A 16,025-nucleotide genomic window follows, 5' to 3' on the forward strand; every position below is an offset into this window, starting at 1 on the left:
CCAAACTAATTTTCAACAAATGAAAATACATCTCATGAAATTGAACTTAATGCATGGAATCAAAAACTTTACATCAGGATTTTGTTGTAACAAATTACTTGACAGGACTAGCTTAAGCTGGTGATCTCATACAGGGATTCTGCTACAACTATATCTACTCTATGTAATAACATTAACAATATAGAAAAATGCATCTTTTTCCCATAGAGGCAGTACAGTGAGAACAAACATGAGCACTTCTAAAAGGTCATGGAAAAATGGAAATAAAATATTATTCCGGTGCAAGAGTTTTTTTTTTTTTTTTTTATTTACTTGACAGGTAGAGTTATAGATAGTGAGAGAGAGAGAGAGAGAGAGACAGAGAGAAAGGTCTTCCTTCTGTTGGTTCACCCCCCAAATGGTTGCTACGGCCGGCGCTGTGCCAATCCAAAGTCAGGAGCCAGGTGCTTCCTCCTGGTCTCCCATGTGGGTGCAGGGGCCCAAGGACTTGGGCCATTCTCCACTGCCTTCCCAGGCCACAGCAGAGAGCTGGACTGGAAGAGGAGCAACCAGGACTAGAACCCAGCGCCCATCTGGGATGCCGGCATCGCAGATGGAGGATTAACCAAGTGAGCCACAGCGCTGGCCCCCGGTGCAAGAAATTTTAAAGCACATACACATGAAGGGTCTTCAAAAAGTTTAAGGAAATGCCTATTATTAAAGAACTATGCATAGATTTAAAAATTCCTTTGCACCAAAATAAATATTTTCTAATTCCATTTTCTACAAATCTTACAAAAAATATTAAGTATTTATTTACTTAAAAGATAGGCTGACAGACAGAGACAGAGAGATCTTCCACTCCCTGGCTCACTTCCTAAATGGCTACAACAGTCTGGGTTGGATCAGGCAAAGCCAAGAGCCAGAACTCCATCCAAATATCCCACATGGAAGACAGGGGTCCAAGCACTTGGGCCATCCTCCACAGCCTTACCAGGCACTTTAGAAGGGAACCTGACTGGAAGTAAAGCAGCTAGGATTCAAACCAGCACTTCGATATGGGATGTCAACATTAAAGCAATGGCTTTATCCTCTGTACCACAACAAAGGCCCCTTCCACAACCTTTTTGAAGTTTCTCCATCTTCTACAGTCAGCACAGCAACTACTGGTTTCTAATCCCATACTTAAAAACACTTTATCCTATTAAATTGTTGAAGTTTGTCTAGTGGAGCCGGCGCCGTGGCTCAATAGGCTAATCCTCTGCCTTGCGGCGCCGGCACACTGGGTTCTAGTCCCAGTCGAGGCTCCGGATTCTGTCCCGGTTGCCCCTCTTCCAGGCCAGCTCTCTGCTATGGCCCAGGAGTGCAGTGGAGGATGGCCCAAGTGCTTGGGCCCTGCACCCCATGGGAGACCAGGAGAAGCACCTGGCTCCTGGCTTCGGATCAGCGAGATGTGCCGGCCGTGGCAGCCATCGGAGGGTGAACCAATGGCAAAGGAAGACCTTTCTCTCTGTCTCTCTCTCTCTCTCACTGTCCACTCTGCCTGTCACAAAAAAAAAAAAAAAGAAAGAAATTTGTCTAGTGAAATCAGACAATAACAGCAATCTTATCTACACAAAAATAAAAAAAGTCCCCATTATAGGATGGGCATTGTGGTACAGCTGGTTAATCCATACACCTTCATTCCATATTGGCTTGAGTCCTATCTCTCTGCCTTTCAAATACATAAACAAATAAATACTAAAAACAAATCACCAATATGTTAATTAATGAAATAAATCTTAACAGGTTAAAAAAGTTCCTATCTGGAGACGGCACTGTGGTATAGGTAAAGCCGTAGCCTGCAATGCCAGCATCCCATGTGCACCAGTTCGAGTCCTGGCTGCTCCACTTCTGATCCAGCTCCCTGCTAATGTGCCTGGGAAAGCAGCAGAAGATGGCCCAAGTCCTTAAGCCCCTGCACCCAAGTGGAAGACTCTGATGAGGCTTCTGGCTTTGGGCTGGCCCATCCCCAACTATTGCAGCCATTTGGGGAATGAACCAGCAGATGGAAGATCTCTCTGCCTCTGCTTCTCTGTAATTCTTTCAAATAAATAAATAAATTGTTTTAAAAAAAAAAGTTCACATCTATAAATTATTATGAAATGTTATTATTAACTAATTTTGCACCAGGCTGTTATCTGGCACTATGAAGAACATAAAAGTATGCTGATTCTTATTAAATATTTTAAAACTAGTCAAAGAGACAAAATTAAGATAAATAACTGAAAAATACTAACATGCTTCATAATATACTATTGGGTAACTGCTCTCAAACTGTGTTTCCCTCTTGGAGGTGCTATAGGCTACAAGGCAGAGTAACTCCACTTTTAAATCTATTTATTTTATATGGGGCTTATGGTAAGAAAAAAATCCTGATGCTAAGAACAAAATTTAGAATCATTAAAAAAAAAATGCTGGGGCCAGCACCCTGGTATAGCGGATAAAGCTGTGATAAATGCAGTGCTAGCATCCCATATGGGCGATGGTTTGAGTCCCAGCTGCTCCTCTTCTGATCCACTCTGCTATGGCCTGAGAAAACAGCAGAAGATGGCCTAAGTCCTTGGGCCCCTGCACCCGCATTGGAGACCCAGAAGAAGTTCCTGGCTCCTGGCTACGGATTGGCGCAGCTCCGGCCATTGCGGCCAACTGGGGAGTGAACTAGCAGATGGAAGACCTCTCTCTCTGCCACTCCTTCTCTCTGTGTAATAATTCTTTCAAGTAAATAAATAAATCTTAAAAAAAAAAAAAATGCTGTAGGCATTCAAATAAGAAAGCTGAACCATGTTTCCACATTGTTCTAAATAGAAGTATATAAAATAAAGGACAGTTAAGATACCTCTTGGGATGCCCACCTCCCATATCACAGTGCCTGGATATGAGTCCCAATTCTGCTTCTAATTCTGGCTTCCTGCTAAATACATACCTTGGGAGACAGCAAGTGATGGCTCAAGTAGTTGGGTTCCTGCTACCCATGTAGGAAACTCAAACTGAGTTCTGGGATTTGGCTTGGCACAGTTCGCTGTTAGAGACATCTGCGGGCAGATGGACAATCTGTCTCTCTGCCTTCCAAATAAATTTTTTTTTTTTTGACAGGCAGAGTGGACAGTGAGAGAGAGAGAGACAGAGAGAAAGGTCTTCCTTTTGCCGTTGGTTCACCCTCCAATGGCCGCCGCGGTAGCGCGCTGCGGCCGGCGCACTGCGCTGATCCAAAGCCAGGAGCCAGGTGCTTCTCCTGGTCTCCCATGGGGTGCAGGGCCCAAGCACTTGGGCCATCCTCCACTGCACTCCCTGGCCACAGCAGAGAGCTGGCCTGGAAGAGGGGCAACCAGGACGGGATCGGGGCCCAGACAGGGACTAGAACCCGGTGTGCCGGCACCGCAAGGCGGCCAAATAATTTTTTTTTAAAATATAGAATATATAAATGTAGATTTGAAAGGATTCATGGCAGAAGAAAAAACATTTAAGAGGATAGGGGAAGCTGTTAATGAGAGGATAAGAAGGCCAAAACAGTATTCAGAGTCCCAATTCCAATGCAATCAACACAGAGAGAAGAGGAGAAGCAGAGAGAGAAAGAGTTATCTTCCATCCGCTGGTTCACTCCCCAGTTGACCGCAATGGCAGGAGCTGTGCTGATCCATAACCAGGAGCTAGGAGCCTCTTCCAGGTGTCCCACATGGGAGACTCACTTCCAACTGGGGAGTGAACCAGCGGATGGAAGATAACTCTTTCTCTCTCTTCCTCTCCTCCTCTCTCTGTGTAACTCTGACTTTCAAATAAATAAATGAATGGGTAAATAAACTTTAAAATATTATATTATTTAATGTTATACAAGTGTTGATTGCATTGGAATTGGGACTCTGAGCCCATCTAGGATTTTTCCAGAAGCAAATGTGATTAATGTGGGATATAAATGAATACTGTTTTGGCCTTCTTATCCTCTCATTAACAGCTTCCCCTATCAAATGTTTTTTCTTCTGCCATGAATCCTTTCAAATCTACATTTATATATTCTATATTAAAAAAAATGTATTTGAAAGGCAGAGAGACAGATTGTCCATCTGCCCGCAGACTTGGGCCATCTTCCACTGCTTTCTCAGGCCACAGCAGAGAGCTGGATGGGAACCGGAGCAGCCGGAACTCGAACCAATGCCCAGATGGGATGCCAGCACCACAGGTAGCAGCTTTACCCACTAAGCCACAGGGCCAGCCCCCATACAACCTTTCATTCGCTAATTTACTCCCCAAATGCCTCCAAGAGCCATGCTGAAGCCAGGACCCAGGAACGCCATCCACGTCTCCCATATGGGAGGCAGGGACAAAGTGTTGCCTTCCCAGGATATCATTTGTGAGAAGTTGTTCACAGCAGAGGTGGGACTCAACCCTAGGCACTCAGATATGGGATACGGGCATCCTAAGATTAACAAGCTTAGTCTGCTTTGCCACAATACCCCAAAATAATCATATGTAGATGACTCAGGTATCAATAAAAAAATGCTTTGAGTTCCTTTTAACAATGTTAAATATTAAGAAATAGAATATTACTAATGTCATAAAATAAAGACCAATGACCATTCTACACAAAGAAAAACCAGAATTGGTTCTGACATAGAACTAAAGAGTTCTGTTGCAAATGCTGCCATCTTTGCTTACCCATTTACAAACCAGAAATAATATGTTTTTCTTGAAAATTAACTTTTAGCATTTAAGAGCATGACATTCCTAACAATCTTGATGAGGCATTGTTTCATTTAAAGTTACTCAGATGGGAGTCTGAGTAAATTTAAGATTTCTTAGAACTCAAACTATCTAATAAGACTTCCTAAATATTTAACTCTAGCAAATATTTAATACCTCCTAAAACAGAACTGACATCATCATCTAAAGAAGCTACTGCCTGTTCTATTAATGAAAATCCTTTAAAATTATCATTAAATACAGTCTAAATCTTCAGTTATAAGGAAGCCCACAATTTCAGTATTCAAAGAAAAAGACCATAATAAATCATTCATTAAATATTGTTTACCTTCCATGTTCCTGGCATTATGACTATATACTAAATATAATCAACTCAGAAAAGATCCTTGCCATAACAGGTTACTTTTTGGCAGTTTTCTCCATTGAAAGGATTAGAACAGAGGAACATTAAAAGCACAAGGAGGAACCCATATGCAGAGACAGATCAAGAATGAAGTTCTTCATCGTTCAAGTATGGACCAATCTTTTCTGATTCCACATCTTTCCCTTGTGCAACCCACTACCACCAATAACGTCTCTCAGTAAATTAGTGGTGGGGAATGGCCAACCCACAGGTTGCAGAAGGCCCACAAAACTCCTAGATGGCTGCAATGACAGGGCTGAACCAGGCCAAATCAGGAGACAGGAGCTTCATCCAGGTCTCAACTTGTGGGTGTACCAGGGACCCAAAGACCCAGGCCATCTTCTGCTGCCCTTCTTTCCCAAGCCATCAGCATGGAGTTGGATCAGAAGTGGAGCACCCAGGAGACACACTGGTGCCATATGGGATGCTGGAATTGTAGGCCGTGGCTTTACCCACACCAGTTCCTCCATATTCATTTTAAGGTGTTTGGTTATCTACTAGTCACAAGATTATCCTCGCCCAAGATGACTGCAAAATATGTATAAAAGCAGCAAAAAGATGTATAACAATAGCTAACTTCAAAAGCAATCAAGTATTTCCCCCATCATACAGTAGACAGACTGTTTATAAACTGCAAAATTTTGGCAAAGAACTAGAGAACACTTACCTCTGTTCCAATCCCAGGCTGCACACCAGAGTACACACTGTCTGGCGGAGGACCACCATACTTCCTCTGTCCTGTGGTTACATCTAGGGTATAACCAGTCCTTTCAAGTAAGGCCTAGAGATAACCACACACACACAAATTAATACATAGATGTTTTCTAAAGAGTACTCCTCCAAAAAAATCAAAATTCACCATGGTTCCTCTCTTACTGTATTTTACTGTTCCTTTCCATACATTTAATGAGAAACGTTATAGGCAAACTAAAGCTCCAAGCACATACCACTTTTTTTTTTTTTGACAGGCAGAGTGGACAGTAGAGGGAGACAGAGAGAAAGGTCTTCCTTTTTGCCATTGGTTCACCCTCCAATGGCTGCCGCGGTAGGTGCGCTGCAGCCGGCGCACCACGCTGTTCCGATGGCAGGAGCCAGGTGCTTCTCCTGGTCTCCCATGGGGTGCAGGGCCCAACCACTTGGGCCATCCTCCACTGCACTCCCTGGCCACAGCAGAGAGCTGGCCTGGAAGAGGGGCAACCGGGACAGGATCGGTGCCCCGACCGGGACTAGAACCCGGTGTGCCGGCGCCGCAAGGTGGAGGATTAGCGTACTGAGCCGCGGCGCCGGCTATACCACTTTTTTTTAATAAATGAGAACAGGGAAAAATGAATGAAGATAGTTAAAAATTATGCATACTCTACTTATTTGTACTCAGGTACCATGGTATTCCTCATCTTTCATTCCTTATACTTCAATTAGACTGCTTTCATCTCTCATTGCCTTTATACTTATTTCCACAGGTGATTTTTTTTTTAAATAAGATGTCTTCTACCCTTAAAAAAAATCAGTAGTACAGGGCTGGCATTGTGGTCCAGTGGGTTAAGCTGCCACCTGCAAAATCAGCATCTCACATGGGCACTGGTTCAAGTCTCAGTTGTTCCACTTCCAATCCAGCCCTCTGCTAATATGCCTGGAAAAGCAGTGGAAGATGGCCCAAGTCCTGGGGCCCCTGACACCCATGTGGGAGACGCAGATGGAGTTCGAGGCTCCTGCTTTCAGCTTGGCCCAGCCCTGGCCATTGAGGCCATCTAGGGAAGGAACCAGTGGATGTCCCTCCTTCTCTCTGTAACTCTGCCTTCCAAATAAATAACTCTAAAAAAAAACAAAAATCAGAAGCCCTACCCTCTGATTCTTCTCATTTCCTATCACTCAAATCCATTTCCCTACTTGTTACCATTGACTCTTATCACACTCTAAATTCCTTAATTTAGCCTCTATTTTGCTTGATCTTGTATCTGTTTCATAATCATGCTACTCCATACGAACTAGACAACCTCATATAGTATGACTCGAAATACCTGGCAACCAACAAATGAATATATTCAGATTTCAAGCCAATAAAACCTTGTTTCCTGAATGTCAACCTTCCCCCAAAACATTGTATTAGGTATTAAAACAAATCACAGAAAAGAAGAAAATGCCCTCGTCTTCAAAAAGCTTATGTTATGTCACAAATGACGCAACATTATATGAAAGTCTTATGGAAGACACATGAGCAAACACAGAAAGGCAATCTACAAGAAAAGAGGAGAATTTTATACTTCAGGTACTTAAAATTACAATGTCAAAGCAACAAATTTTTATATATCATGAATTTCAGTGCACCTCAACATTCCACAGGGATGCATGCCTTAGGCCCTCCATTCTTCTACCTTTGATTCAAACACAGCTCTCCATTTTTAAACATAAAAATTCATGTAATGTAAGATGCACGACATACTATGCATGACTTGTATAATATGCTCTATATATACATACATACATATACATTACATCTATAAAAATGCCTTATCTAGAGCATAGATTCAGTTTTAGGGAAACAAAATACAGGCCTATTCAATAAACAGTAATAAGTTTTGATGTTTCTGTTAATAGACTATTACCTCAAGAATTTTCACATTTAATAATTTAAAAACCTTATAATCTTGCATCACTGACAAATGAGGAAAAAATAGGTACAAAGGGCCTCTATAAAAAGGCAGTTATATGGCAGTAACTTTAAGTTATATAGCCTGTCTAAAATATAAGCCACCCATATAAACAACTTCCAACATTAAAGAACTATTTCAAATTTAAAAAGTCTATCACTGCAACAAGTCATTAACATCCATTTAACTAGGGAATGAAGTCCACCAGTCTCAATCTAAATAATAAGAATGGTAATAATAATAATGGCCCATAGTTAAATATAGTCCCTTTTACATCTAATCCTCACAGTAACTCTACAAGGTAGTACTAACATATTCCCATTTTACAAATAAAGTGAGGTAGCTAAAAATTCAAAAGGAGGTGAGCTGTGGTGGGTAAAGTGGCCACCTGCAGTGCCAACATCCCATATGGGCACTGCTATGGCCCTGGGAAAGCAGAAGATGTTCCAAGTCCTTGGGCCCCAGCACCCACATGGGAGACCCAGAAGAAGCGCCTGGCTCCTGGCTCCAGATCAGCCCAGTTCAGGCTGTTGTAGCCATTTGAGGAGTGAAACAGCGGATGGAAGACCTTTCTCTCTGCCTCTGACCCTCTGTAACTCTGCCTCTCAAATAAATAAAAAATCTTAAAAAAAAAAAAAAAAAAAAAAAACTCAAAAGGAGAAAAGCAGTTATAATAGCTCCTCACCAACAGAAAAGAACTGAACCAAGAGACATTGCTGAACAGGAAAGAAACTGAACCAAGAGACATTGCTGGATCAATCCAAGAAACTGCTATCAGAAGCAATACCAAGCACATGTCATTCATTTCCAGAACCAGCCACCCAAATAATTCTCTTTATGTAAATTCCCTTAGAGTCTCCTCTCTAACACTAGTTTAAACAAAACTAAGGAACTATAAAAACTGTTTTGAGGGGGTACTGCTGTGACGTAGCAGGCAAAGCTGCCACCTACATCCCTTAAGGGTGCCAGTCCTGTCTGCTCCGCTTCTGACCCTAACATGCCTGGGAAAGCAGCAGAGGATGGCAAAAATGCTTGGGCTCCCGCACCCATGTGGGAGACCTGGAGGAAGCTCCTGGGTTTGGATCAGCCCAACCCTTACTGTGGTAGCCATATGGGGAGTAAACCAGCAGATGGAGGATCTCTCTGTCTCTTCCTCTCGCTGTAACTCTGCCTTTCAAATAAATAAATAAATCTTTAAAAAAAAAAAAAAAAAAAAAACTATTTTGAGAAGAAATGCAAAGAAGCACTTGAAATCATCATTAAATTAAACTTAACTTCATTATAATTCTCAGTCAAGTTTTACCTTGATTTTTGCTTCATCAGGTCCCTTTGTGGACTCTTGCACCTTGCTCCCCTGTTTCTCTCTTTGCCTGTAGGTCTTCATAACTCCACATAAAAAAGCACTTTTGTTCTAGAACAGACAAGTAATTCAATAAAAAGAATCACCAGAAATAATCAAATATATAAATTTACATTTCAGAAGATTGGCAGAATTTTAACAAAATATTTACTCATTCAACAAACATTTGCTGAATTGTGTGAGACTAGAGCAGAGAGTAGTAAGACAGGCTAGACCTCAGGGAGCTTACCTTCCTCAGGGAGCACTGGGCACTGGGCAAACAGGCTTCCATTTGCTGGTATTTAACTGAATCTATACTATCTGTGCCAGATAGCTAAAACTATTCCTCCAAGATAATAAAACAGGATCAGGTAACCCAAAAATGTTTAAAAATCTGAGTAATTTAAACATGCAAAAATCCAACAGTAACAATCATCAAACCCTGACTTTAAGTTTTTAATATAACTTACTGCACAAAGGGGTAAGGGGAGACTCTTGCTTTATATTTGTGCTTCTGAAGCTCTTTGCCACAAGCAGATCTTTTTTTCCTTTAAACTACTTTAAAAAAAAAAAAAAAAGCAGAGGTAGTGATAATAATAAAAAAAAAAATCTTTCCAAAACAAAAGAAAAAAAAAATCACTGTAATAGTAAAATAAATTCAGATCATTTATCCTTCAAAGGTATTTCTGAGTAAAGGCCTTACCTGAACATGTGATAAGTCACTTTCCTTGAACTGTTGCAGTACAGACAGAGCTCCTTCTTCATTAAATTCCCTGAGAGCATCAATTGCTCTTTCATCAAGATCGACATAAGCTACCAATCCTAAAAATGAAATTGAAAAGAAGTGACATTATTGCCACAAAAGAGGTAACCTAAACTGAGTGACATTTAGTCAAAAATTGTTATTCAATACTATCACTAATAAACTATATTTTCATTTATTATGCATATATGTAGATATATACTTTATAGAAAGGTTGACTACAAAAGATAAAATGTCAACAGCCATAATCATGAATTTCAATCCCCATATCCATTAAAAAAAATAATAACCCTGATACCCATTTCCAACTCCCCAAATGTGAAAATCTTGAAAATTCAATCTGAGATATGAAAGACTAAGCATTCATATAACAAGTTCTGGTTTATATCAGAGTGGCAAGAATACACTATATTTACCAAGGATAAACCTTCAAATTCTGGATTGTTAGAAGTTATTATCCACATAGGAGGTAGGGGAACACGAGAACCAATTTTATTTACTAATTCTTTCCACTCTCCAAAAAGTATCAAAGACTTTTCCTTTTTAGTACCAAAGATAAACCAAAATGCATTTGTTTATCTGAGCATCTACTTTGCTGCAGTCAGAATGTGGAAAGGCATAATTTCAAACTCTTCTACAACTGCAAGTACAGCTTGATTAATCAATTCTGAAAGTCATTTATTAAGCCATTCTTTGTTCTGAGATAACAAGATGAGATTTAAAAGATGCTGTGGCATTCACAACAGACTGTCAATAAATGACAATCTTTTCCAAATGGCAATGAAGGCCAACAAGTCGACTATACAGAAAATACACGCACTGCATTCTAAATACGGAGCACACACAACATCTACTAAGTTTAACAAAATTTGTCTTTAATTTCAATATGTATATGTAAGGAATATGTTTCAGAATTGATCCAATGGAAAATGGAAATATTTAACAGATTAAAACCCCCAAGTCCATATGAACTAACATCAAAAGTGACTCCATTTTAGTAAAGCGAAAAAGAACTTTATTCCACACAGCAAATAAATTTTAAATAAATGTAATGCCACTTGCAAAGTTACTTTAACAAATGTTGTCATGATTTGTCTTAAAAGCTCAAAATGAGCATGCCTAAATAACTGGAGGTTCCTTACTTGAATATTTCATACCACCACCCAAAGCCACAACTCAAGAAACCCATCAATCCATTTTGTCAATCCAAGCCTTTACCCAAACCATTCGCCTCTTATCCATAACAAAACACTCTACAAAAGAGCATCTCTAAGCAGAACACTGCCAATTCTCTTTGACAGAGTGTCACAGAAAGTTCCTGAGGACTGATGTTCAAATGGGACCATCATCCAGGAGTCACTTTTATAAGTCATTCTAGTGCCTAAAATTATCCTGAGCTTCCCTGATTAAAAAAAAAAAAAAAAAAAAAAAAAAAAGTTTTAAGAACAAAAAGCATCTATTTGTTACGACTGTACTTAAGACACACTTGTGAGTGAGACAATTCTCTCTCTCTCTCTCTCTCTCATAATCTGGATAGGCACACAAAACACAGAGGAAGAAAAGTTTCCATCTATGGCCCCAAAGGAGGAGGACACATTTATTTATGAACAATGCTCCCTAAGGGTAAATATTTCTCTCCCTCTTTAAAACTTCAAACCACTCACAACCAGCCATATTAAGATGTTCAAATTTGCTTAAGCACATAACCATGGGACTTCTGGATTTTTTTTTTTTAAGCAGCTGTTAACAAAACCAAACACTTCCAAATTACAGAGAGATGTGGATTTCTGTCTATTAGAAACAAGACAGGCCACAACCTCTCCAAGAGTCTAACATTTATTATCGTTTCAGACAATACATTCTAACTATTCCTCTTATTACACCACCTAATCAGACCTAAGCTGATTTAACAATCACTTTAAGAAGCTAAAAGTAGAAAAGTAAAAGCAAAATGATGACTGATTTAGATTAAGAAAAAATACAAAATTTCGTGTGCTGAAACATAATTTTCATTGGCGATAAATCTCAAATTGATGTACTGTTCTGAAACAACTACGACTGCATAGTTGAAGAAGGCTTCAAAATAATATCAAAGTGAAACCCAATATGCCCTCAGTGAAGGGAAAGTAACAAACATTCAGCTCTACACAGATCAGAAACAATAAGTATTATTTAACCTTAAAAAATCTGTAAAATTCAAAGTGGTTTGCCCTCACTTTCATAACCAGTCAGAAACAAGAAATGCATATTATACCTGTCTGAAATATTTCATCAAGTCTTTCTGCCACCTTCTGTGGGAGGCCTGCCTCTATCAGTGTCTTGTAGTGTTCTGTGTGAGTTACACTGGAAGTATCCATTGGCTCTTCCTCTTCTTTTAACTGTACCGCATTACCATTCACCTGATTAGCCATTTTATTATGCTGCTGGAAAAAATTCAGGAGCTATATTACATTAAGCCAGAAATAACTAGTTTGTAGGACAATGCATGATTTATCTAAACTAATTTGTATACATGCTGCTAATAACCTCTATCAAAATAATATTTTATGCCTTTTGTGATGCATCTGACCTAAATTTGCAATAATAATCGTGTAGAAACTACAGACAATGTACATGGAAGCATTAGATGTTTAAGGAACTTCATGTACACTAGGTTAAGTAAAGGCTTTAATTTACTGAAGGTACAATAGCTGATTAACAAAAGCAGCTGCTGTGCCCTGGTGAGCAGATCAACAAATCACCACAAAATCCTCAAAGCCCCTCAGCTCTCAATTCTTATACAGTTTTTAAAAGTTTTGTTTAAAAGCAGAATGAACACCCACAGGCCATTTAATTGAGTTTAAGTTTAAAGACTCAAATTTTCCTAGCTCTGCTTCAAATACAATATAGTGTGGAGTAAGTGCACTATTGTCTCTAGTTCAACATGCTGATGGTTTGGGTTTTCTCCGTCTCACTTAAAACAAAAATAAAAAACACAACTTTGACAATGATTTTTGTTCTAAAATTAATTTGCTACTCCCATTACAGATTTAAAAGAAAAAATGACCAATTTTAAGAGCTAAACAATTGTTTTAAGTCCACATAAAATAGTGAGCTACAGTTGAGGTTGCTTCTCAAAAAATAAAAAGCATGAGTACATGTTGAATTTTTCACTGTCAGTAAAATAAAGATGCAAAAACATCGAAGAATGGCCAACTAACCTCACCCACATAATTTCAACAAACATTACCTAATTAGGACAAACTCGGTCAGATATCTCAGACTACCCTACCAAAAATCATTTTGTATGTTCGGCCTGTATCTAATGCTGAAATGGACCAATTTCCTGAAAAGAATAACAACATACAAGGCCAGTCTCTATACTGTCTTAAAAGCTAGGGGATTAAAATACATTTGTCTGAGGTGACATTACAATGTGCTGGAAGATAACAGGCAGCAGAATAAAGATATTGCAAAACATACTGAAATAAAAGACATGAAGGTGGATCTCAAGAAAAAGCCTAATTTTCTTGATGAAATTCAAGATAACCTAGTCGGCTATAAAGAAAATGCAAGTCACCTAAAAAGCACCAAGACCCATCAGATAAACCACACTTCCAGACTGCTCATCAGACACTGTGAAAATGCACCAGGTGCAGTTTTCTGGCTTAAAGCAACTTTTCATTTTCCACTGACATTTAGTTGAAGTTAATGAAAGAGGGAGGAAGACCAAGAAGGAAAGGAGTAATAGAGTAGGAAGAAAGGAAAATGCATAAAGTGTTGCTCTGAAAATGAGATACACAATAACACGGTTTCTCATGATCACATAACATTATTAAGACTTAACAGTCTTCTCATGTCTATATAGACACGTACTGGTTAAATGCTGAGCAAATGAGTGTTTCTCAAGGCAAGCAGCAAATTCTGATGAACTAGCAAAACCATAAACATTTGAAACTGCAACTTTTGATCAAGAAACTATATTGTATGAAATGAATACATTTGCTGATTAATACAACCTACTTCTACGAAGATGCACACTAGGATCCAAAATCTTTGTTACTAGTAGTTCTTTATTCCACGCTGCCCCATCCCCAAACACTATGGTAAGATCATCAGAAGTTCTCGGTATCGTAAGACCCTGACAGCATTACACTACTAGTGGGAATACTATTAGTCACAGGAGAGAGGCAAATTTTTAACAGAAAAGTTCAATGAACAACTGTTAAGGTTTTTTTTAAACAGGTGTAAAGCAAAAAGACAAATCTGTATTAAGCACAAGACAAATATTTATGACTATCGTTTCATTGCAAAAGCTCCACAAGTTGATACTGAAATTGGTTAAAAGTCAGAAACAGTTTGTAAAACTTTAACAACAACAACAAAAAAAAGATAATTAATTAGAGTCCAGAAAAATCTTCAGATCAAGGAAAAACGTCTCAAGGCAAATACAAAGACTTTCGTGTCATACGAGACCATTTAAAACTCATGTCCATTGAACTCGATGCCACACAGCCAAACCATATTTCTGGATGCAGCAAATAGCCTAACGTGACTGCAGTCATTGGATCTTGAGCATTTTTGCAAAAAGTAAAAAAAAAAAAAAAAAATCTCATTAAGATTTTAAAAGGGCTGCTGCTGGGAGATTTGGGAAGTCAGCGCTAGCTCCTGCCTGCCTTTTTCTGCACATCTCTGTGCAAATTCTCCACGTTAAGAGACGGGCTCGAGAAGAACCGACGAAATGAAAACTAACGGTTATGTCACGGCTCGGGAGCGTCAAGCCCTGGCCCTACGACTGACTCGGGAGACACAAATCCCGTCTCCCGGGGACAGCAAAAAATCTCACACAGGCTAAGCGCGGAAGGACCGAGCCTTTCAAGAACCCCTGGGCTTCCATTTGCCGGCTCCGGCAACGCGGTCGCTGCCGCACAAGAGAAAGAACCGCCTTCCCCGCCGGGGCGCCCTGGACATCCTGAGGAGGAGCCACCTCGGGCGCCGCGGGAAGCCTAAGTTTCACGGCCTCTAGTAGTCATTTTTTCCTTCAAATCTCGGCTCGAAGCATGCAGAGTGGGGGAGGGGAGGGAGGCTGCCCACAGCAAGCGGCCTCTCGGCTTCGCTCACACAAAAGTTTTCTCCGCTTCTCAGGTAGCCCCGGGCCCCGCACCCCGTCAGGCCCGTCCCGACGCCCCGCACGTCCCGCTCGCGCCGACGCCGGCCGACACCCGAGCCCGGCGGCTCGCGCGGGCAGCGGCGCCGGGGCCGTGGGCGTCGCAGCCTCTCCGCCGGGCCCGGCCGCATGGAGCGAGCGGGCGGGCGGAGGCGGGAAACGCACGGCCGGCGCCGGCAGGCCGAGCGGAAGGCGCCCGGCGGGCCGCACCGCGGGACCGGGGGCCCGAGGGCCGGCAGGAGGATGAGCTGGCGCGAGCAGGCGCCGCGGCGGGGCTAGGCCCACGGCTGCGCGGCCGGACGAGGCCGGAGCCACCCCCAGCCCATCCCCACCCCCACCCCGGGGCCTCGGAGCGAGAGCGGCGGACGGGGCGCCGAGCCGGGACCGGGCCGAGTCGGGTCGGATCGGGGCTCCCGGCCCCTCCCCCCAAGGGCCGGCGCGAGACTCACCAGGGCAGAGTAGGGGCCGGCGGCCGGGCCCGTGAGAATCAGCGCGAGGCGCTTTGAAAACGACTAGAAATGGCGCGCGCGCCACCCCCTCCCCCCACTCATGGACAGAGACGCGATCCCAGCAGCACGCGGGGTTTCCCGGAACTGCTTCCAGGGACTCTGAGCTGCTGGGCAATCACCTCGCGAGGCGACCGGACTGACAGCTCAGCCGACCAATAGCAGCGAGGCTAAGCGGACCACGCCGGACGACTCGAGAGCCAATCGATGAAACTATCGGTTGAACCAATGAAGGTGCTCAGCGCCGCTGGCGGGGGCCCCTCTGGGGCGGGGGCAGGCACACAAAGGGGTCTGTGGTGGAAGCCCTTGGTAGCGGCCAGGCTGCAGGGCAGCGGGCTCCGGGTGGCCGAAGCTCCTCCCTCCTCGTCTGCCGCCGAGGCGAGGCGGAATGTCCAGGCCTCGCGCCGCGTGGCCGCCCCCGGAGCCCCGCCCCCCACGGGCCGCGCCGGCCGCGCTCCGCCATGGCGCGCCCGCCGCGTCGCCGGGGCCGCCGGGGCCGCCGGG

General features: G+C 42.2%; 1 protein-coding gene across 3 annotated transcripts in view; it reads right to left on the reverse strand.

Moving 5' to 3' along the window:
- The window catches only part of HNRNPR (heterogeneous nuclear ribonucleoprotein R), a 34,773-nt gene extending 19,174 nt beyond the window's left edge, over positions 1-15,599 (reverse strand). Inside the window, exons 1-5 of one of the 3 annotated variants that reach the window (XM_062190611.1) lie at positions 15,465-15,555; positions 12,124-12,292; positions 9,810-9,928; positions 9,071-9,178; positions 5,787-5,900 (exon numbers count right to left, since the gene is read on the reverse strand). In XM_062190611.1, the coding sequence (XP_062046595.1) occupies positions 5,787-5,900; positions 9,071-9,178; positions 9,810-9,928; positions 12,124-12,280 (498 nt within the window). In that variant the 5' untranslated portion in view covers positions 12,281-12,292; positions 15,465-15,555. Of the gene's footprint in view, positions 1-5,786; positions 5,901-9,070; positions 9,179-9,809; positions 9,929-12,123; positions 12,293-15,464 lie in introns of all 3 variants that reach the window. The other 2 variants (XM_062190610.1, XM_062190612.1) reach the window with 2 other exon arrangements.
- Positions 15,600-16,025: the final 426 nt, after the last annotated feature.

The sequence above is a fragment of the Lepus europaeus genome, chromosome 5 (genome assembly GCF_033115175.1).
Source record: "Lepus europaeus isolate LE1 chromosome 5, mLepTim1.pri, whole genome shotgun sequence".
NCBI lineage: Eukaryota > Metazoa > Chordata > Mammalia > Lagomorpha > Leporidae > Lepus > Lepus europaeus.